Raw genomic sequence first — 21,750 nt, forward strand, 5'->3', positions numbered from 1 at the left:
TATCTTCCTAGAGAAAGTGGATGCATACATACACATAATAAAAAACAGAGTTGTTATGGAAAGGTCAAGTGCATAAAATTTGGAGCTAGTGCTCACTATAGAGAAATATTGATGTAGGAGACGATATTTTGATGGCACTGGTAGTTAATGGATCTTAGGGTAAATAAGAATTATTCTTTTTTTACCTCTCAATATATAATTGTATACTTTTTGTCTACTGCAATACAGCATTACAGAGCAGAAAAAGTGCAAGAAAAGGACTATTAATTTTAAATGACATCTTTATCATAAATATACTTCAGAGATGTCAACAATTATAATCAAATGAGCAAAAAGAAAAAAAGTTGATTAAAGATACATGAGTAAATGCTGGAAAATACTAAATTCATAGATTCTATAAGGACTGAGTAAGAGAACACATACACAGTTTAAAAGTCTTTTTTTTTCCATCACTGAATAGAGGGGTATGGTAAAACTAATATTTTTAGCTCTGTATTAAATGTCCTTTCAAAAGCACTGAAAGAAATGTCCTAAGAACTATATATTAAGTGTAAGTATTATTTATTTGGAGTAGAAGTTGAACAGCTCAAAAAGTTCCAAAACACTGTAAATTGCTAATGTTAAAGAACATTTCAAGATCCATTGCAGAAATGTAGTAACTGCAAACCACTAAACTTGATAAACTACTATGATGTAACTCAGCAGTGAATCAAAAAATCACTGAAGAATTTTATTATAATTGCTGACACTGTATTTGCTTTTCTTATGGAAAACAGATTTCAGAGAAACAGAATTAATAACACTGACATTAAAAACTTGATTAATAAAGTAATCTGGATTGATATAATGTACTCGGATTTCTGCGAGGCACTCAACTAAATCTGTCAAAGTATTTCAATAAAAAAATTGGTTTTCCTACATATGGCATATATTTTTTAAATGAATTTATCTGCTCAATCTTAAAATATTCATAAATTGCACTTCATCATCTTCACGGATGCCAAAGTGTCTATTACTGGCATATAGCTGTTCAAAATATTTATCAAAGAAAAAAAGAGAATCATTGCTGGGAAGAACTGCAATTAAAAAAATATATATTAATTTCAAGTCAGATTTAGCACACAGAATCCTTATTAGTGAAATTAAAAAGTAAATGGTAAACTGTGCAATACTACAGTTTTTAAACTTAGACTGAATGTTTTCCTGGTGAGTATACTGTTGTCCTGAGCAGAACATTCTCCTGGTTCTGGAAGAACCATTATATAGGAGATTAAGACAGCTGCCAATACACAAATATATGAATTTATTCAAATTATAGTCTCCAAAAAATCTGACCAGAAGATGTTTTGCAAGTTAGGAGGAAAGAGGTTTATACAATGAAGAATAATTAAAACCTAAATATCCTCTCAGGAAATAAAAGACATTGGAATGCATATATTCTGCATCAAAAATGACATACTCTATCAAAAATAATAGATTTTAAATGATCTAAAAAGTAATCACTCTTACAGTTTTTCAAAGGTATCTTCTAAGCTTGGCTTCTCTGATTTGTAACAGGTTTGATACATCGAGGTACCAGGAAACAAGTCTGTCTGCTGTAAATGCCTGTGCACGGGTTGTTATTCTGCAGACCCCACAGCTGCTTTGCTTTCCTTCAGGAAGGGAAATGGCACCTGGAATTACCATGCTGATGCTGCAAAGCAACTGATTATGTGATAATTCATTCACGAACCACAGCCCTCACTGTCTTCCTTTGTAGGATGATTGATTCTTACTTTTGTGTCATACACATTATATGTCAATGTGTCGGTGAAAATATCACATCTGATAATCTTGAAAAGCAATCATTCATACCCAAAACCCTACACTTACATCACAGAGGTACAGTATCCACTGAGTCATCATTTACATTTGAAAACTTTCTTTGAAATGGTTGGCCTATGGTTTAAAGAAAGCAACTCTTAATGAGCAGGTAGGTCTTTCCCTACCTTGGTAGGGGAAGATTATCTTTTTCCTGATGTAATGGCCTACAAATCTATAATTCATCATATAGTATTCTGAGAGTAGTTCTAGAGAAAAGATGAATTAAAAACAATTACAATTTAGATAAGCTACAGCCTTTGCCAGTTGTTCTACTGACAAAGATGTTTAGTGCAGGTTAAAATGCAATACCTGTACGATCTGTTCTGCACAGCAAAAACTTAAGTGAAAATATATGGAAGTTCTAAACTGCTTCTGAAAATCCTACTTCTTGGCGGTCTATCAGGACTAGCTGAATTTGTTCCTTGTATGAAATGGGAGCAGAGTAAGTTCTAAGATTCGTATACAGGAGGAAAGTCCTCTTCTGCAGCTGGGAAATCCTGCCAGGTGTCCTTTGTATACAGTGGGGTGGCAAAGGAAGTTGCCTTGCTTATAATTCTCAGTATCTTAATGCTCTTCATGATGAAATCATGTTACAAAAGGGCCCTGGATGACGCAAGGATCTCACATGCAGTGTGCATAAGAACTTAATATGCCATAAAGACAGGTTTCTCCTGTGAGGACGGGGTAAGACGGCAGCATTCAGATGGTGCCTGGTACCACGCTGCAGAACAGGGGGGCTGCTGCCCTCGGAGAGGTGGTCACAGTCTGCTGGGCACCACTCGGCCAGCTGTGCATCAGTGTGCAGATGGGCAGCCACTCACCCTGCTAGGTTCAGCCCTAGCACAGGTTTGGCCAGGGACACTCACTGCAATCAGGCAGCCAGAAGGTCCCTCCAGCTTTGTCTCAATCACAGTATAATGGTCTCAATATTTTTCTAATTTTAAGGTTCAGAAGTTTTAGGTATGTAAAAAAGTTTAGGTATGTAAAAGTACTACCAATACAGACACACTTCAAAGGTAAATAAAAGGTGATGTAGAAAATTATAAATCTCCTTTCTATAAGCTAGTATATTTTCACCTGTAAAAGGTCACTGACTACACAGTTATATTTTTCTTTTTTAATCAAATACTACGAGTTTGGCACTATTCTGGATGTGGAAAACAGAAATACGAGTTTGATAAAAGACCAAATAATAGGCAGATGCTCTATCATATCTAAAGGAAGCTGCTCCATTACTTAGAAAATATATTACTGAAGATTTTTATCTGGTGCCAGAATCTTGTGTGAAAAATTGATTACCTATTATTTCTATGCTAAAATCCCATAGAGCAAGAAGCCAAATGAAGCATATAATAATAGCCCTCTATTGAAATGCTTCCAAGAGGACCTTTGAGAAGAACTGGACCTATTTTTGGCGAAATAATTTTATAATTGCAAGAAGGAATGAAAAAAAAAATGAGGCTATTTAATTTTGCAGCAAAAAAAAAGCCCCTGAAAAATGTAAAGCATGCAAATTCTCAGTACAGCAGTTTATATGGTAAAAACCCTCTTATCAGGTATAAATACATGCAATTTATTTTTAAATGATAAAAACGTTATTAAAAAAAAGGACAAGACTACAAAGTCAAATATAATTTAGGCAGTTCTAAACCTCAAGTTTTCCCTTAACACTATGATGTGAAGAAGGAATCAGAATTCAGTACTTTCTATCTATTTACTTCTGCTTGTATGGGCAACAACTTTAGTTAAGGAAAGAATAAAATTCTGGTCTCTACCACTGGTTCTAGGAGTGCTTAGATATCTACAACTATTCAACTTCATATAGAAAATTAGATACAGACCCAAAAACTTGGGGAAAATTCAAACTGAGGAATTTCCATCTGGTTAAAGTTTATTACAGCACTTAAAAGCATGAAGTTGCACATGTCCTTGCATATTTGAACCACCGGACCACTTGTTAGCAGTAATATACCTTTAAAAGTAAAAATATGCACAAGTTTAAAAACAGTATCACCAGCAATTACATCCTTGCCTCCAGAAGAAAGGTTATGTAGAACATAAATATGTTAAATGTAAACAGATCTATTAAAAAGATGTTAAAATGCTAAAAAAAAGTTCAAATTGTAAACAAAAAAAAGTTTTAATTTATAGGGATTTTAATATTCCTATATTATACCTTCAAAAGTTCCTCGTTTCCATGGAGAAACAGTTAGAGGGTACACAACTGTATCACCTGGTCCTACAGTAAGAGATGATGGACCACCCACTATTGGAAGATCTGAAGATACCTGGTGAACAAATTTGACAAAGAGGAAAACAATCAAAGGCAAGTTACTGTGGTAGTATAGGCAAAATACCTATTCTACCAGTTTTGAAAAGTAGCATATTTTATAAAACACACTATTGGTAAATAAATTGGTAAAAGATTGAAAGAATAAATATTATGAGAGTATGTGCATAAAGCCAACATACAGGTTATCTTGAAGTCACTGTTCAAGTTAAGTAAAATTATCTAAATAAGATAGTGGAACTACTTATATAGTGGCACAGTAGCACTAGGTAGCTTTTTTAACACACAATTTCTTTAGAAATATGGCATACTTAAGAAGTATAATAAACTTTTTTAACAATACTGATCATTCTAAGTATTGACAGATCAAAGCAAAAGTTAACATTTTGCTTTAATATCAATTGCTATACTTTAATGATAATTAAATGCTTTTAGATATGGTATATTTTGTAAATGACATATATATTATAACTTATATATTAACTACTCAGACAATTAAAAAACCAAAGCAATTTTTCTGAACTGAAAGATGGATCTGGTCATCTATCAATCTCATTACATATAAACTGAGAGTCTACAATCAGCTGTTCCTAGAAGGGAAAAGATGTTTAAGATCTCACCAAATGTAGCTGATAATTACAGACTACTTGTTGTTACCTCTGCCACTGTAAGAAACTGCTGTTGAGCGATATTATTTTAAATTGATACTGCAATTTCTGCAGGGAATTTTCTGCAGGCTACAATTTTCCATGGAAGTTCAAAGTTTTTATAAATATATTTTTAGGATAATGTTAGAATATATGATAGGATTCAAGAGAGCAAAGTTTAGCCTCTTCAGGGACCTGCTTGCAAGAATCCTATAGGATATGGCTCCAGAAGGAGGAGTCATCCAATACAGTTTATAAACCAGGATCATCTCCTACAAGCTCCAAGTGGTGCATCCTAGTGATCCCTGTGAGGAAAATGTTGAGAAAAGGTGGAAGGAGTCCTGCACACATGAAGTAGGAGCTCCTGGCAAAACTCAGACAGAAGAATGTGTATAGAAGGTGGAAAAAGGGAGAGGCCTCTTGGGAGCAATAGAGGGACATCATCCAAGCATGCAGAGATGGGACTAGCAAGGCCAAGATCCATTTGGAGTCGAATCTGGCAAGGGATGTCAAGCACAGCAAGAAGAGATTCTTCAAATAAACCAGCAACAAAAGGAAGATAGGAAAAATAGGGGTCCATTGCTGGATGGAGCAGGGACTCTGGCAACAAACAGACAGTCCCTTCCAACGTCAGCTATTCTGTGTGATGTAGTACTACAGCAGTAGCTACAGCAGCATGCTATAATTTCTTACATTAAGCTTTTTTTTTTTTTTTCAGTACCTTAAGTACCTTCAGATTTTTTGAAATCTGAACACAGTTTTCACGTACAGGTTAGAATGCTACTATAGCATGCTTCAAAAAGCCTCATTCCTGGATGCTCAAAGCAACAGGACTGCAAGGTGAACCACAATGCAAGCACCTTCCTTCTCTCATCACCTCCAGCAAAAAGAGAAAACATCTTTCCTTAGTTTTTCCTTTGTGTTGAAAAAGCACTATGTAGACTGTTTCAAATATTGAAAGCAAAGCCAAAGATTTGCAATTCTTTCTATCTCCTTTTTCACACAAACATAAAATAGGAAGTGGTAATATGAAAAAAATGCATGTCCAAAATGACAAACTACTTAATAAATTCAGAAGAAAAACTTCTATGAGTAGTACTTTATTTAACGTATTTTCCAGTTTCATGAATATTATTTATGCTGTAATTACTGCTAAAGCAGAGGTTATGAAACACGGTTATTAAATACAATTATTGATTTCCTGAATGCATTGCTACGATCTGTAGTCTCAACTGAGCAACCTTAAATCTGAATGTCTAATTTTGTAGTAATAGTGTATTTCTTGATGCCAAGTCAACTCACTAATATCTACACCCAACCGTAGTATCTAAACCTTTGTTCCAGAGATGTAAATTCACTGTTCTGTTCATAATTTTGACAAATTCACAAACCCAGAGTTTCAGTAATCCTCTCTTCACACACACACTCCCTATTTCCTTATCCCAGTTGAGCATTCCATGTTAAGGTACTCCAGTTGCCATTGCATACTAAAGACTTCCCTGTCATCATTGCTGCTCATCAAGCTGAAGTGGTGAATTGATGTACACAGTTTAATCAAATAAGTTTAAACTGCACTGTCTCCTGCCATATCAGTATCATCGATTTAGACAGAAATATGTTCAATAATTATTACTTAATACTTGCTTCTCACGTCCAATGAAAGGTTTTTATGCTTTTTAAAAGCATAAAATTCCCTGTTGTTAAATCAGAACTAAGGAGGCGACAGCCACTGATGGACCTGCTAAGTCAGATTTTTGTCAATATTGTGTCAAGACTGAAACATACTTTAGGAGAAACTCCTGTTACCTTCCCCTAGCTTCCTATCAGCGTATACTTCGCAAGTCCCTAAATTGTTAGAACACGCCTAGTTTGTGCAATGGCTCTTAACGTCAGCAGCATCCAACAAAACTGAAATAAAACAGTGCTGTATTGCACCTGGTATATTCCAACCAAAATTCTTGCATATTCCCCCCAAAATTCTTGTAATCTGCAGCTCCATGTAACTAGGAGTAAATCAGATCCCTAAATGAGCTGCCATCAGTTGACAAGAAAAATCCCAAGAAATAAAAATCCAGATCCAGAGTGTATTTAAGGAGGAAAGAGAGAATAAGGAATTGGAGTAAAGGGGTTTTATTTTCTTTGTTCTACATTTTATATTTAGTGTACATTATTTTCAGAAATGACTAATAGTTGGTATATGTAACCAAATATGTGAAAAATCATTTCATTGAGCCCTGAGATTCCTCCCGAGAGTTTATTTGAATGACATCTGTTTGGAATGGCATAGAGAAGAAGGGTTTTACAGTTTAATATTTTTACTGCAAAATGGAGCCTTGAATGAATTAGGCACTTTTACAGCTCAAGTTGCTATCAAAGGTGTCATTAGAATCAACCAATAACACATCAGTCAATTATTTATATCCTGCAGATATATTTCAATATAAAAATCAAGAGAATGTGGTATAAAAAACCTACCATCAAACTGATACATTATATTGAATAAAACTACATCATACTTTCTACTCCTATAGGACGATTTGAATATAATTTTACAGCCACTAAATTCCACTTACATTTTAGTCACTAACTTTAAATTAATTTAGCATCTGATAAGGATGCGATTCCTTCCAGATATGAAATTTGTTGTGAATATTCTTCAGACTCAGGGGTACATTAATCATGAGAAAGTCTGTTTGTTGCTGTGTCCCCTAGAACAAGCCATGGCAGTACTGCCCTAAGTTTTACACATCAGTTAGGAGAAATCAGTACACAAAATCAGTCACAGCTTTAAAAGAATTATTTTGGAAATTGTCTTTTTAATTATGGAAAATCTTCTATATACAACAAGTGTTTTCCTTGGCATTTTCAGAGGTAGACTGAGGGAATTAAGCACGTGACCTCCATCAAATGCCACAGGCATTTATTCTCTCCCTGACTTTCTTGGTACACATTAGTGATTGCACAAACAATCAAACTACACATACTTCAGCTCCAGATATGGCCATCCTCTACATGTTAAATGTGAAGAGAGAAAGCTTTTTTAATAGAGGAAAATAATTATTTCTCTCTTTCTTCTCCCAAGCTTAAATCCCATTTGTAATAGCTACCTTTCCAGTAGTATCCATGTTTTAGTTGAAGAAACACTGTATAATCTATATGGTGTAATTAAATTTTTAATGAAATTACATGTTATTTGTTATTAAAATAATAGTTTAATATATTCAGTTATGAAAATGCTGGTGCTATATTTACCCCGTAAAGGTAAAATTGTCTAATTATTAATTCACCTAAATTACACAAATGCTAAGTATTCCTTGCAGTAAATTCTTCATGGATATGCCTGAAAATTATTACATTTGTTAGCACATTCTTATATTACTCAGCTTATACAATTCAAGCTTTATTATTGCAGGGAATTAAATATCTATGTTTAAAAAAAATGCATGTCCTAGTTTATCTATGAGAAGATGCCTTGTCTAGTGGATACATTCCATAGAGGAGAATGTAACTGGAAAACAAACCAACCACTTCAATCATGAAGATAATCATTGTCCAACAATATTCAAAAACATTAAAAAAATAAAAAGCTATTCTTTTTGGATTAGTTTTATTCTGTTTCCATGAAGGATGACAAGTTTTCCACTTCCCAATCATCAATTAAGCAAAAAGACAATAGAGTAAAATTTCAAAGATAACAAATTACTAAGTTGGAGAGTTCTTTGGCTCTCGGGAACTGTTCCCAAGGGAAACACTGAAAAAACAAAATCAGAAAGGAGCCTTCTGCGTCTCAACAGACTATCCAGAAATTACAGTAATCAGGCAGCATGGAATAAACAACAGCAACAACAAAATTGCTTCTTTTTCCAGTTGTCCTTTGTTCTATGCACTTCTGGGCAAACAAATAATCTTAGTCCTGCATTTCTAACAAGGTAGTTGGTCGCAGTTCTTTCTTAAAGGTGGCCTTCCTGTTTCCACTAGCAACAACAGATAATGATGATCACATCCTGGTTCTACTGATTAAATCATAATGTACTGAAAAGACTAATCCTCTTGAAAATAAAAGCAAGCAAATCATCTTCACTCACTACAATAGCAAAAAATATTGTGTGGCACCTTCCAGGGAGTGCTGCAAGGAATTCAGCTTGTTAGTTCTGTGTTTGGTCTCTTTATTACTGATACTTCCACTTAGCTTCCTTCAGTCTTTCTGTTAAGTAATCTACCTTTCTCAAAAATAACAATACATAACAGTCATGTTTCTAAATGACTACATTTATGTGTCTTTGCTCACACTCCATTGACTAAACGGTTTGAAACAATTCTCTTCCAATCTTCAGTGCATCAATTTAGATTGCCTAAAAGCCCAGGTAATAAATCCTAAACTGGGATTCCTTACCACTATTTCTCTTGAAAAGCCTGTTCTGTTGGTGAGATAGTTTACAGACACCTATGCTTTTTTTCTAATTTTCCACTAATTCCAAGCCTCTCTGCTTCAACAGAGCTGTTCTGCAACAGCTTCTTGGGAAAATCCTAAATTGGAGAAAATAAATTATTTACACTATTTAATCTACTTCATGCATACAAGCATAAACTTGTACTTGATCTCATCTCCCGAAAGTCCTCAAACCAAGAAGAGTACATAGAAAGCAAACATAGTTACATTTCAAAAGTTATGATTTCTATGAAACAGGAAATACTTTCTCTGATCTTTGAATTAGAAATGGTTGGACTGCCAAGTCAAGGGGAAGAGGATGAAGAGGTGAAGAAGGAGAGGGAGAATGTATAAGAGAAAGAGAGAGAGAAAGAGAGAGAGAGAGAGAGAGAGAGAGAGAGAGAGAGAGAGAGAGAGAGAGAGAGAGAGAGATCGGTGGTTCATAACCAGAGAATACAGTCAATGAGTTCCAAGTTTAATAACTAGTTCACCCTGAAACAGTTACAACTGCCATAAATCAGTGCAATATTTCTGAAAAAGACTTATAGTGAGGAATTTTAATGCATTCATTATGAAGCTTAATATTCGAGTGCCTTTTAATTTCAATGGCACAAAGATACTGAATTGATGCAAAAATGGGAAAGCAAAGGAAATTGTTCCAACTTTCAGAAACATTCAGTTCTTTCAGAAATAAAAAGTACAAATGCATAAGAAATGCAAATTCCTTCATATCTAAAAAGTTCAAATAGTTGAAAATAAAAATGTTAAAGAAAAATGGCCTAAAAAAGAAAGCTCTGTCTTATTTTGCTTTGGAGCAAAACTGGTAAAGTCAGGCCATTCTATGTTATGTAAAATTTATTAAATGTAAATATTCCTCTAATAGTGAAAAACCAAAGCCTATATGGCTGTATAAAAAAAGGTGAGCTCCTCTCTCTACTGATGCATGACACATTGATTAAAGCAGAATTTGGTGCTACTGACAAAAAGACAGAAGATAAGACACATTTCACATCTCCACACTTGTTAACTGGTCAGATTTTACCTACTGGAATCTATATTCTCTGCTTTTTCATCACACTCATGAGAAGAAAAAAAAAAAAAGAAAAAGAAAAAAGAAAACTTCAGTTCAAAAATACACATACATTGACAATCTTTAGAGCATATTCTTCTGCCTTGGCTTTTATAGATTGACTCCTGCTAAAAAAAATGCAGTGGAGATAGAGTATCCAGCATCTACCTACTCTAGATTTAAATGCCGTAATAGAGTTAAGCCAAGACGGCTTTTTGCTGGCCGAGGTCCAAGGTGTTCCTGCTAGAGAGCCTTCTCTGCAGCTCAGAAGAAAAGCACTGTCCTTTTGTTCTAGTTAATGTACATTTTATCTCTCTGCTGCCGTGTGACATAAAGCAGACGTGGAAATGACTGAAGTAAGTTTCTGAGTTTCAAATTAAACTTACATAAAGCACTTATGAAATAAATGGTAGAAAAAATATGCAGTAGAATTAGGATGATACAACAGTGCTTTTAAATAGAATGAATGTATTTGGGCAAATATTATTATAAAGCATATGTAATTAAAAAAAAAAAAAAAAAACAGAAAAAACCCACAAGCTATTCGTATAAAGAATTTCCTGAGCAAGGGAATTAACAAAGATGTTTTTTCCTAAGATTTTGTATCATATGTCCCTTTATTCAAACCACAATTATCCCACCACCTCCTGCTTCTCCATAGTGACCCACTGCCCTTCAAAAACCTTTAAATTACTTCCTTGAAATTTTCTTTTCCATCAAAAAACAACCAGAGTACTCCTAGTTTCCTCCAAAGTCCCTCAAATCACAGCTGGGCAAAAGACACCAGCTGTTAAAATCTGTTCCAAGAAATGCAAGTGCTGCCTGGCCTGACTAGCAAGCCATAAGGAACAGGTATGGAACAGTTCATGCTGCAGCCTTTCTCTTCATGGGATAATATTTTTTGTTTCTTTCCTGTAATAAGCCGATGTTTTAAGAAGTTATTAGGAACACTGTATTTCAGAGTAATTTTTCTATGAGTTCAAGATGGATGAAACTGGCCACTGCTTTCAAATCTCTTAGGGAAGTATAGGAGGAAAGACTTGGGCAAATAAACAGGCAGGGTAATTGTAGAAGTCTTGCTCTCTTCGGAATCGGGGAAAAAAAATCCACATTTCTTTCTCAAGGGAAAATCACTAAAACACACCATCTCAAATATTTCCTTACTACATGCATATCCAAATACTTTAAGCAACAAGTTAATTATAACTTCTCATGCATACATGGATTTTAATATATCAGCAATGAAAATAATATCAGCTAGTCTAATATACAATTTGTAGACCCTTGAAAAGAACAATAATTGTCACATTTTTGCATAAATTTACCTTGTATGTCAACTTGTTCTTGGTATAATTAGGCACCTTTAATTCTTTCTGAGTAACCTGTCTCACTTGGCTATCTATCACAATATGATCCAGTGCCAGAGGGGTCTTCCCTATTCCCTTAAGGCTAAAAATATTTTCAGTGCCATCTGTGTAATTTCGGAGAATAAGCCTGCCCTGTGTCAAAGAAAGAAGAAGAAGAAAAGTTTCAGTGCCGTAGAACTTTTGTCTGGCTGCCAAAGCAACTACTTTCATCTATTAAAGGAGTTAAATCCAGGCAACAAAAGCAAGCTTTGAGGAAAGCGTTCCTAATGACTTTCCTATTTCATACGTAGGCTTCTCTGCTAAACTGAAGGAAGGTAAAGAAAGAGATGCCTTTTAATATTCTTCAAAGTTATGAAGTTAATAATACAAAGCCATCCCAGTTGCCTTCTAGATGGAAAACGAGAACCTCTGAGAAAAACTCTGATTCCTCACACTTGCTTGTATAAAAAAAACATTTTGTCCAAACGTTTTTATCTGTACTTAATCATCATGATTATTAGGTATCAAAGGATTAAAGGTTTTAAGTTTTTAATAGTTTTACAACAGTGGATTCCTAAACACCACCATATTTGGTTGGTAATGCATGTAGATGGATTGTTAGTATTTCACATAACATTTTCTTTTTGTCTTTGCAATTTGCATGCTTAAATAGCATCCTGCAGGCAAAATCGCTCTGACAGCACACAAGCAAAAGCAGGTAAACTGCTTCTTGCGCTAGCCTTTGCCCCACACTCCATTTCAGCAATCAGAATAGTGATTATTCTGATGACAAAAGTAGAGTGTATTTAGTAGTTCAACTTGTAGCATAAATTATTTTATGAAAATCAAATACTTATCACCAAAATAAACTTGTGGTGTATGAGAAATATGTATGAGAAATATTTAATGCTGCTACTTCATGACTTAGGCAATGAAACAGAACTCAATATATGTATTTAAATTAAAACTTAACTTTTGAAAAGCTAAGTTTCTTTGCGATTTTTTCAGTTTCTCACTAATGCAGATAAACTCCTAATCAGATACCTAACGCAAGTAACTTCTAAAGCGCTAGCAGAGTTTGAAGACAGATGCAAATTTTACCAACAGAAGCATTCCTTGTAAATGTTGAATTTATTTTTTCTCCTACCATTGTTATGCACTCCGCAATAGGCTTGAACATGAGAGGATACTGAACTGTTTCTCCTGGACCCACACATAATACACGAGGGCCATAAAAACTCTGTCCTTCCAGAACAGCTTCAAGTTTCCAGTCCTGATGGGACGTGTTTCTCTGAAATCAAGGTGAAGATATAAATTAGATTACATACTTAAAGCTCTTAATATTCACTTCTGCTTTCACTCAGCTACCACCAAATGCGAGCACAGACTTCAGAACAGTTTCTGGGAAAATTACAGTGTACTTTAAAAATAAACTCATCCTAAATCCTCTATCCCTGGCAGCCAGAGCTACTAGTAGCAATACTGCCACTATCAATACAGTCAGCAGATTCTCTAGAAGAATATATATGTGATACAGCCAATGATCAATAGGATTTTACATCTATCATTATAAACATTTACAAGTATCTGCACGGAGCTTTTTAATGCCTGCCAAAACTACATTTCATTTTTCCAATCTGCTGAAAACACTGGTGTGGTTCTTCGGAGTGCTGATGTGGTTGGTACACTCACATATGTTGCTGTGCTTGACCATTGACTGTACTACTTGGTCAGCTGTGCTTAGTGAGGATTTAAGTCTCCCAAAGGAGTATTTACAATTCTGCATTCTCAGAAATGCCGTTTCAGGAAAATAATCTTTTTCACAGAACGGTTGTCCTTAGTGATCTCAATGCCTATTTATGAAACACATTTGCCTTGCTTGCAAACATGCCACATAGTTCCTTGACACAGGGTAAGAAGTGAAATATTTTTTTAATATCCGCCTGTGAGATGCAAAGTAAAACTAAGAAATTGGTATTCAGCCTGCCGATATTTGAAGGAATCAGCCAACCAACATCCAGTCTGCAAAAATGTAACACCCATGTGAAAAAGTCAGAATAAACTGGTATCCAAGAGGTAACACCTGTCTGGAAAACCAGAGGAGGCTGCTCTAACCTGTGGAAAGCAGAATTCTTTGAACCAGAGTAGTCTCAACCCATGGAAAAAAATGCATACAAATATCAAAGATATAAAATAAAATCTGGGGAATGCAGATGACAGGCACTTCAATTCTGGCTTCCTTCTTTGAAAGGCTCTCAAGCCCAGCCATCTCAAACTCAGAAACTAAGCAGCACTATGAGCTCCAGTAATCTCTGGCTATCACATCAAATCTCGTGGCACGAGATTTTCAAACTTCATTAATACATATGATTGATGCTTAATTCCTAACAGGTAGAAAACCTGGTAGTTCAGCACAAAAGGCTGCTTGGTAATTTGCTTAGTGCCTCAAAAGAATTTTTTTTTTTCAAAATACTCCTAGTACTGTGGTCCCCAACTCTGTAATAACAGTTCCATGAAAGAAAAAAACATTTCTGATAATCACATGCTTAAGGAAAAGTGTACGAGTGAAAAAAGGATTCAAAAGATTATTTTTCTTTTCATGCTTTTTTTTTTTTTCTCCACACAATATTAGGAAAAAAACATAACCCATTTCAAAGCCAGCTTGGCCAGTTTCAAAAGTTCATTTGGGGAAAAAAAAATAATCCACAATATAACTCTTCTATTTTACCTCTCAGTTTCATCTCTTCTTTTTCAAAACTACTATGTTTCTCAGATTAAACAACTCTTTTTCATTCTCACTGTGCTAACATGTCATTAAGGTGACAGATAGCAATTGTCAGCATCAAAATGAACGATGTGCAGCAATAACCTACTCTAAGAACTGCCAGGAATTACTTTTTCCAATAAGCTTTATATTATTTCCAGTATGTATTTGGGGGTAATAATTGTGAAATCAATATTTATACGCTTTTGTGGATTTTACAATTGTAAATCTTCACAGCACTAATGAAGAGTCCAGTTTTTTAAAATCTTCAAACTTGGTCTAGTTTCTAAGAGTAAAGTGAACTCACTATTGGAATGTCCTGAATCACTGCCTGGTAAGCTGGAGATAGAAATTCAAGCTCAGCTTCAGCACAGTCTGTATTCACTATACATTCAACCTTATAGAGACGAACATCACAGGAGGACTTGAGAAGAATCTGACAGCAGTAGCGACCAGCATATTTAGGAATAAATTTTATAGGAAGTTCAACTGCAGGACTATTTTCTAAAATAGAAAAACAAAGGCAACAATGTAAAACTTTTCAAAAATATTGAATTTACATGCACAAAAAGAGCTTCTATAAACTGCAATGTAAAATAAAAAGCAGAATTTTAGGAGCATTATTGCATAAACGTAGTCAAAATCTTATTTTCATTAACAAAAAAATAGTATATTTGAGCTTCCAAAGAACACTGAGTATTGTTTTTAAGTGTAGAGAGAGCAGCATTTTAAATAACTGATCAACCTTATACAAGTAAAAAAGTTTGCTTTCATGCTAATCTTTGCAAATACCAAAAACATACAGTAGTTGCTATTGAATACTTTTGTCAAAGGTTACTGTGAGAGATATCTGAAATAATACAGTGTATTTCCCAATAGCAGCCCCAAGAATAACTGAAATCCTATTAAGTTTAGTCGTTTTTATGAAAGCTACTCCTCAGCTTTTTCAGATGGCCAGTGTTTCATTCAAAGCCTGAGTTTCCTAAAACGTTGGAGGTATCGAGAATCATGACAAGTCCCATTTGCCCAACCCACAGCATGTAGGGAAAACTCCATAGAGCAATCTCTAGAATAAAGAGGGAGCGGTGCAACTGCTGATCCCACTTAACCACAGCCGGTTCTAACAAGACCGATGCAGATCTTCCCTTTGCTCTTACTAAAGAATCACATCATTTCCATTGTATCACCACCTTTTCCCCTAACCCTTGTTGGAAACTCTTTGGAAAGAAGAGATCAGAAAAATGCAATGACTGGTCATGAAGACACTTATCTAGTCCAACTAACTCATGAGTCTTTAAGGAACATGAAGGTAGACTGCAATGGTAATAACTTTGCTGTAGTGCTATGCTTACCTAAAACCATTTCCAGAACTGTAAACCAATGAAAAAAGGCCTTAGTTGGAAAAGTCAAAAACAACTAAATGGCATCACAGAAACCCAGAGATAAAACTTGGAACAAACCACCATTCCCTGAGGTGTGGATTTCCCTTCCTTCCTTCCTTTACTGTGGTTAATTCTGCGATGAAACTGTAATTGGACTCAAACTTTTTTGATATCTTTAGTGAAAACTACTGAATTTTGAAGCTTCAGTCGATGTTTTATTCATTTGCAGAGTTCTCATCTCTGTGCAAATGAATAGCAAGCTGAAGCTTTCTTGTTGACTTGTGTCATCTGTATTTTGCTTATTTCACAAAAACAGCTCAAGTACAAGAGATAAATGATACAGAATGATATTAATCTTACAACACTATTAGGTTATCAAAAAGATAACCTCAAGTTTAACTCTTTCTGAAATAAATTAGTTTGTTCTTTCTTAAAGACAAGAGTAATGACTTGGCAATTTTGGAATTATTACCTTTTCAAGTTTTGTCACCAAGTTATTATCCTCATCAGCTACATTCCACAAAAGTGACCTGAGTTTGTTAGTTATGGAAGGCCTGAAACTATCCTTTCTATTCCCCACTTTAAGAGTACAGCAACTAATTTTATTTCTCTACAAGAATAAATTCAGGATATTGAAATGAAATACACACTTTTTTAGGTATAAATTTTAAATATTTGCATTAAAAGATGATCATCTAGTATTTTAAGAAACACAATTTAGTTTTCTGACTTCTTTACAAGTGCACTAAAGCTCCAAAATATTTCTGTAATAATAGGATGAGTTTTAGGGTCTTGCACTCAATGAAAGTCTTAAATCCTAATGCAAAACCTTTGCAAAATTTTATTTGTACTTAAATTTGTGTCATTTTTAAAAAATGAATTAATGATAGCATTGTTCAAAGGATTGTTTTATTTTTATGAGGATGCAAAACTGTTGGAATTTTGAAAGTTAAAATATCTTAAAGAGCATAAAAACTGACACTTGATTAGTAGCAGAGATGATCTATTTCACTGGTTGATATGGCCCCTGATGGGTGAAGACTGAAATGGCTTGGGTAGCTGGCATGACTACCTGACTCAGATTTCACCCTTATTCACTCCTGTGCCCTGTACTTTTCAAATACACATTTAGTCAGGCAATGTTATTTACCTAATCATTTTTGAATGCAGATTAACAGAGAAAATCCTGTTTCCTCTGCTTTATCCCCGAAGATATGTTTATTCCATACCATAGAAAAATAGAAGAGGAATATGACAGAGGCCTATAAAACGAAGAGCTGTATGGAGGTCATGGGTAATGATTTATTCTGTCTGCCCTGCTAGCGAGCGCAAAGCTTAAAGCAAACAAAAGTGTTTGCATACACCAGTTTTATACAACTCTCAGAAAAGCCTGTCTGGACTGCAAAAGACTGTAAAGTTTCTATTTATTTTCATGTATATCTTACTTTCAAGTATTTTTCTTCTGCTAACATGATTTGACTGCATCATACTTTTTTTTCCAGTGTTAATGCCAAAAGACATATTACTGGACATTTTCCTTAATATAAAAAATCGACAAAAAAAAATATGTGCTAGTGAGACAGTTGGAAGAAAAGTATCGTTTAAAAGGTAAGTACTAAGTACCAATAAGTAACTTGAACATGGTCTTTTACTCTCAGAAGTCAATGAAAGATCAAACTATTTCTACAAGCTTTCAAGACTTTGAAATTATTACCATAGCTCTTTCCTGACCTTTTCCTGATTTGTAACCTGCCTTGTGAAGTACAGAAGCCAGAACCAGATAGGATGTCCCTGTAATACACTCCCTTCTATATGAAACTGTAATAGCACTTCTCAACGCCTGCACTGTATCTTTCCCATAGTATATACAAGAATTCTTGTTTTTCAAATATTTCCAGGCAATCTCTTATATGAATGAATGAAATATACTGACTGAGAACTGAAGTCAGAGAAGCACAGAGTGAGAAATAAGGCTGAAAGCCTTAAATCACACAGGGAGATAAGTGCTGCACCACTATGCAAAGAAGTACTTGAAGTCTCATTTAGAGACATCCCTTTGCAAATACAGCTCCACTCCTTCATGTTATTTCATCTTAGATGCAAGCCACGGAATTTAATAAAAGTGACACTGTTCAAGTCAACTCAATTACAGAGTAACCAGTTCTGCTTAGTAAAAGCTGATCCTTCATTACCATATGGTTTTTCAACATCTTTTCCAAATAAAAGCATATTTTTATATTTTGCTTTAGACCACTGATGAGCAGTGAATAAGACTGGGAAAAAAATGATTTCAGCTGAGATCTGCTAGAAACATCCACAGTGTCTGCAGAGTTACCATAATCTCCAGCATCTCAAAGATACCCTTAGGACAGACTTTCACTGGTGCTCAGCAACAAGAACCCTTAGTATTACACACACTGAAACTATCCATGCTCCTTTCTGCTGAAAATTATTCCCAACTTCAAATAAGAGAAAGGTTCCCCAAACCAGTCATTAGGTGCTAATAAATTTCTTGTTACTTTTTTCTTTTTTTTTTCCACTTCTTAACATTGCATCGGTATTGGGAACAAGCATAGAGAGAAGACCAGAAACATGAATCTTCAGCTTCTTAGATTTAGTCATGCCTTTTAATACCAACAGATATTCTGATATAGTCCTCATCCAGATTTTCCTCCACCTCTGTCTTTTCTCCTAGCTGTTGTAGCACAATTTTTTTTACTCAGTAACATATAAGAGCAATGCGTAACACGTAAATCAGCCATGCTGATAACATGCAAGTACACAACAGAGAATAATTCAGTGATGCTGGTGATTAAAAAAGCTACAAAACGTGCATCTTTGCAAACTCGGGATTTTTTTTCAAAATTTTAAATGCCGTGCACAGAATATGTGAAGGTCATGGAGGCGTATCAAATTCCAGATATGAGCCATAAAATCTCCCTCTTTATTCAAAGTTCCTTGTGTGTTCACTTTCAGAGGGAGAGCAGGGACAGGACTGCACTCCTTCTGTCACAAAATGGGACAAGCCCAAGGACACACAAAATTAAAATTAAAAGAAGCCAATGTCTTCCTTCCCAGTGCCACTGACAATGAGAAATGAGCACTGCCAAGACCAGATTTAATACTGGCTACAGAGAATGAGTATTTTCTGAGCATCACAAAAGTAAGTGTCAAAGACAGCAAAGACAACGATTAGCCTCAACAGTGACAGTCATATAAGCGGTTGTCAAAATTCATTGACAAAGGTCTAAATCATGTATTTTTATACAGTATCCTGAGCCCTACAGGCCTCGTTTGTCAAGCGAGCTGGAAGCCACAGTTGTCTGTCCCCATGTTCTTGTGTCAGGCAGACTCTAGAAATCAGTGAATCTTCTAACCACAATCAAGGAGCGAACAGGGAAACCAATTTCTGAACAGACAATAAGGGAAACAGTACACTGATTTTTTCTCACGGGATGAATGTTCTTCTTCATCATATCAGTAAGCCGCGTAAGAGAGACCTTCCCAAAGCCTTTCACTTCACACACAAAAAACCCATAGCAAATGCAGTTATTCTCCTCCAGAAAAACCATAACAGGTGTCACAAATTAAAGCAAAACATCAAGACTACTATTTAATTATTATTAAATTATCTCTCACCCCTTTGCAAGACTTTCTATTTCTTCAATGAATATAGCAAGGAATATATAGATCTATTTCATCATTTTTCAGTCACATGTTGAAACAGAATTATAGTGTCAGTAAATCCTTTGTATGGTGCACAAAGGACCCCCTCAAACTTTTAAATCCAATCTGCATCCCACTATTTTGAATGACTAAAACTATCAAATGCAATTAATTTATCATTGTCAGTTAAATTACAAAATTCAACTCTGCACATTTTAATAGGATAGGAGTCAGTATAAAACTTCAACATATAAACAGTACAATGAAAAGATAACAAACTTGAGCTATTGGTGAGAAACTAGATAACTTTATAGAAAAGATGAGAATTTTATTGAATAAAATGCTGGAAAATGTATACAGCATGTGAAGCATGAACACTAGGATGAAACAGCAGAACTACTTATAACATTTTATTGAAGAAGAGATTTAAAGCCCCAGGAACTTGTGGGGTGGGGGAAGGGGAAGATTAAGGTTGTTCTGATTAAATTCAATGCTAAGCAAGTGTATGAGACAATATTTAGAAGTCAGAGAAAGGACATATTTATTTAGAAAAAAAAAATACTTTGACTAGAAGATATTGTTAGAATAAGAAAAATGTGCACTACAGATGGTATAAGGTAAATATCTGCACATAGTTGTCTGACATGACTGAAGAAAACAAACAAAGAAAATATCAAGAAGAATTTTTCATTGTAAATAATTTGAACTATGCCAAATAATAACCGAATATTGATATCGTTTGTTTGATTTTCTGCATGTTATTTATTGCAAAGTACAGCAATAAGATCACAGCATGCCGTATTTCTAACTAAAATTATAGCCTACATAAGAAAAACACTGAGATCAGATCAATATTACATGGGCAGCATTCCCATAAATTAGCACAGATTCAACAACTATCAGGGGCTGTCTGAGGGCTGCCGTGTTGCTACTGCTGAAGATGTCGATTTTGGGCCAGAATGTAAAACTGAGATCCTCATTGTTAATGAACAGGATACTTAATTGAGGTACCATTCTAAGATCTGGAATTTCTTCTTCTTTTCTTAATTGCCAGTAAGTATCAGATATCTAATTACTACACAAATATGTATATTTACTGGATTCTCCTAAGTAAGCCTGCTCTCTGATCAAATGATCAAACTGATCATAGCAAACTGATCAAATGAAAAGTGTTTATATTGTAAAATCTATGCACTGTTCATTACTACTGGTAGAATTTCTGGGATTTACATCCTATTATGCTAGACAGTATGTAAACTGTCTAAAAACAAATTATCCTTATGTAAACTTGCCCAATTCCAACATGAACAGCAGGCATGCCGTATGCAAAGAAGTGCTTGTAACATAACTATATCTTATTATTTCCACATTTAGTTTACACCATACTCTTATAGCAACAAAAAGGGACCACAGGGGAAAAAATACAATAGGATCTTAAATCACATGGGTAAATAGAAACCTGTTTCATCAGGAAATGACTCTGCGTATGATGACAGCCGCTCTATTAAATTGTGCTGATTTTGCTGCTGGAAAGTTTGTTATAACCCTTTCTTTTCTCTGACTTTTTTGATCAGAAATCAAAAAATTATTGGGAAAGAAAAATAAGCAGAGTAGAAAGGAAAGGTTTGTTAAGAATGAATTTTAAGAGCAAATATATCTTATTATAGCTGCATAACGAGTAAAACTTTTACAGTAGGCTATAATCTAAAATAGTCTTTTAGCATCTTTGTTCAATAGTGACTACCATTCTTTGTACTTACAGCTTCAGTAATCTCACAACAATTTCTTACCAGACTTCAACCTCACATCTTCTTAGCTAACAGGGAGAGAGATAGGAAGAAAAAGGGATAAAATCCACTAGCTTAAACCTGCAACCAAGGGTAATTTTGACAATTTCTGCTCTGGAAGTGAACAGAGAGTTGAGACAAGCCAGTCAAACCATCTCTAGGGATGCCATATCCAAGAAAACTTGTTTGTTATCCAAGAAAACTTGTTTGCTTGGTGAAGTACAGAGATGTTTTTGGATGTTGTGTTGGATGCTACTTAAAAACTGGATCCATTACTTTAACTCCAATGACATTCACCTTCTCTACTATCATGTTGCCAAGAAAAAGCTCATGTTAAGATTAAGCACGGGTAACATGAGTTTTTAGATAATTAAACTTATTCTATTGATTATAAAACAGAAAAGTTCTACTGTTAGTTACCTTTCTTCTTAACCAGTGGTATAAACAGGGATTGAGTTATTTCCCCGGCTACTTTGATGAGTCGAAGAAACAGAATCCCCTGAGGAT

The 21,750-nt window shown here is 34.8% G+C and overlaps 1 protein-coding gene across 1 annotated transcript in view; it reads right to left on the bottom strand.

The window, feature by feature from the left end:
- Positions 1-21,750, bottom strand: part of CFAP47 (cilia and flagella associated protein 47) — a 283,396-nt gene that overhangs the window by 138,054 nt on the left and 123,592 nt on the right. The window contains exons 46-49 of the mRNA XM_026047310.1: positions 14,716-14,912; positions 12,792-12,935; positions 11,624-11,797; positions 4,040-4,151 (exon numbers count right to left, since the gene is read on the bottom strand). Coding sequence (XP_025903095.1) covers positions 4,040-4,151; positions 11,624-11,797; positions 12,792-12,935; positions 14,716-14,912 — 627 coding nt within the window. The remainder of the gene's footprint in view (positions 1-4,039; positions 4,152-11,623; positions 11,798-12,791; positions 12,936-14,715; positions 14,913-21,750) is intronic.

Source organism: Nothoprocta perdicaria, unplaced genomic scaffold (genome assembly GCF_003342845.1).
Source record: "Nothoprocta perdicaria isolate Ctin4 unplaced genomic scaffold, notPer1 scaffold_49, whole genome shotgun sequence".
Taxonomy (NCBI): Eukaryota; Metazoa; Chordata; class Aves; order Tinamiformes; family Tinamidae; genus Nothoprocta; species Nothoprocta perdicaria.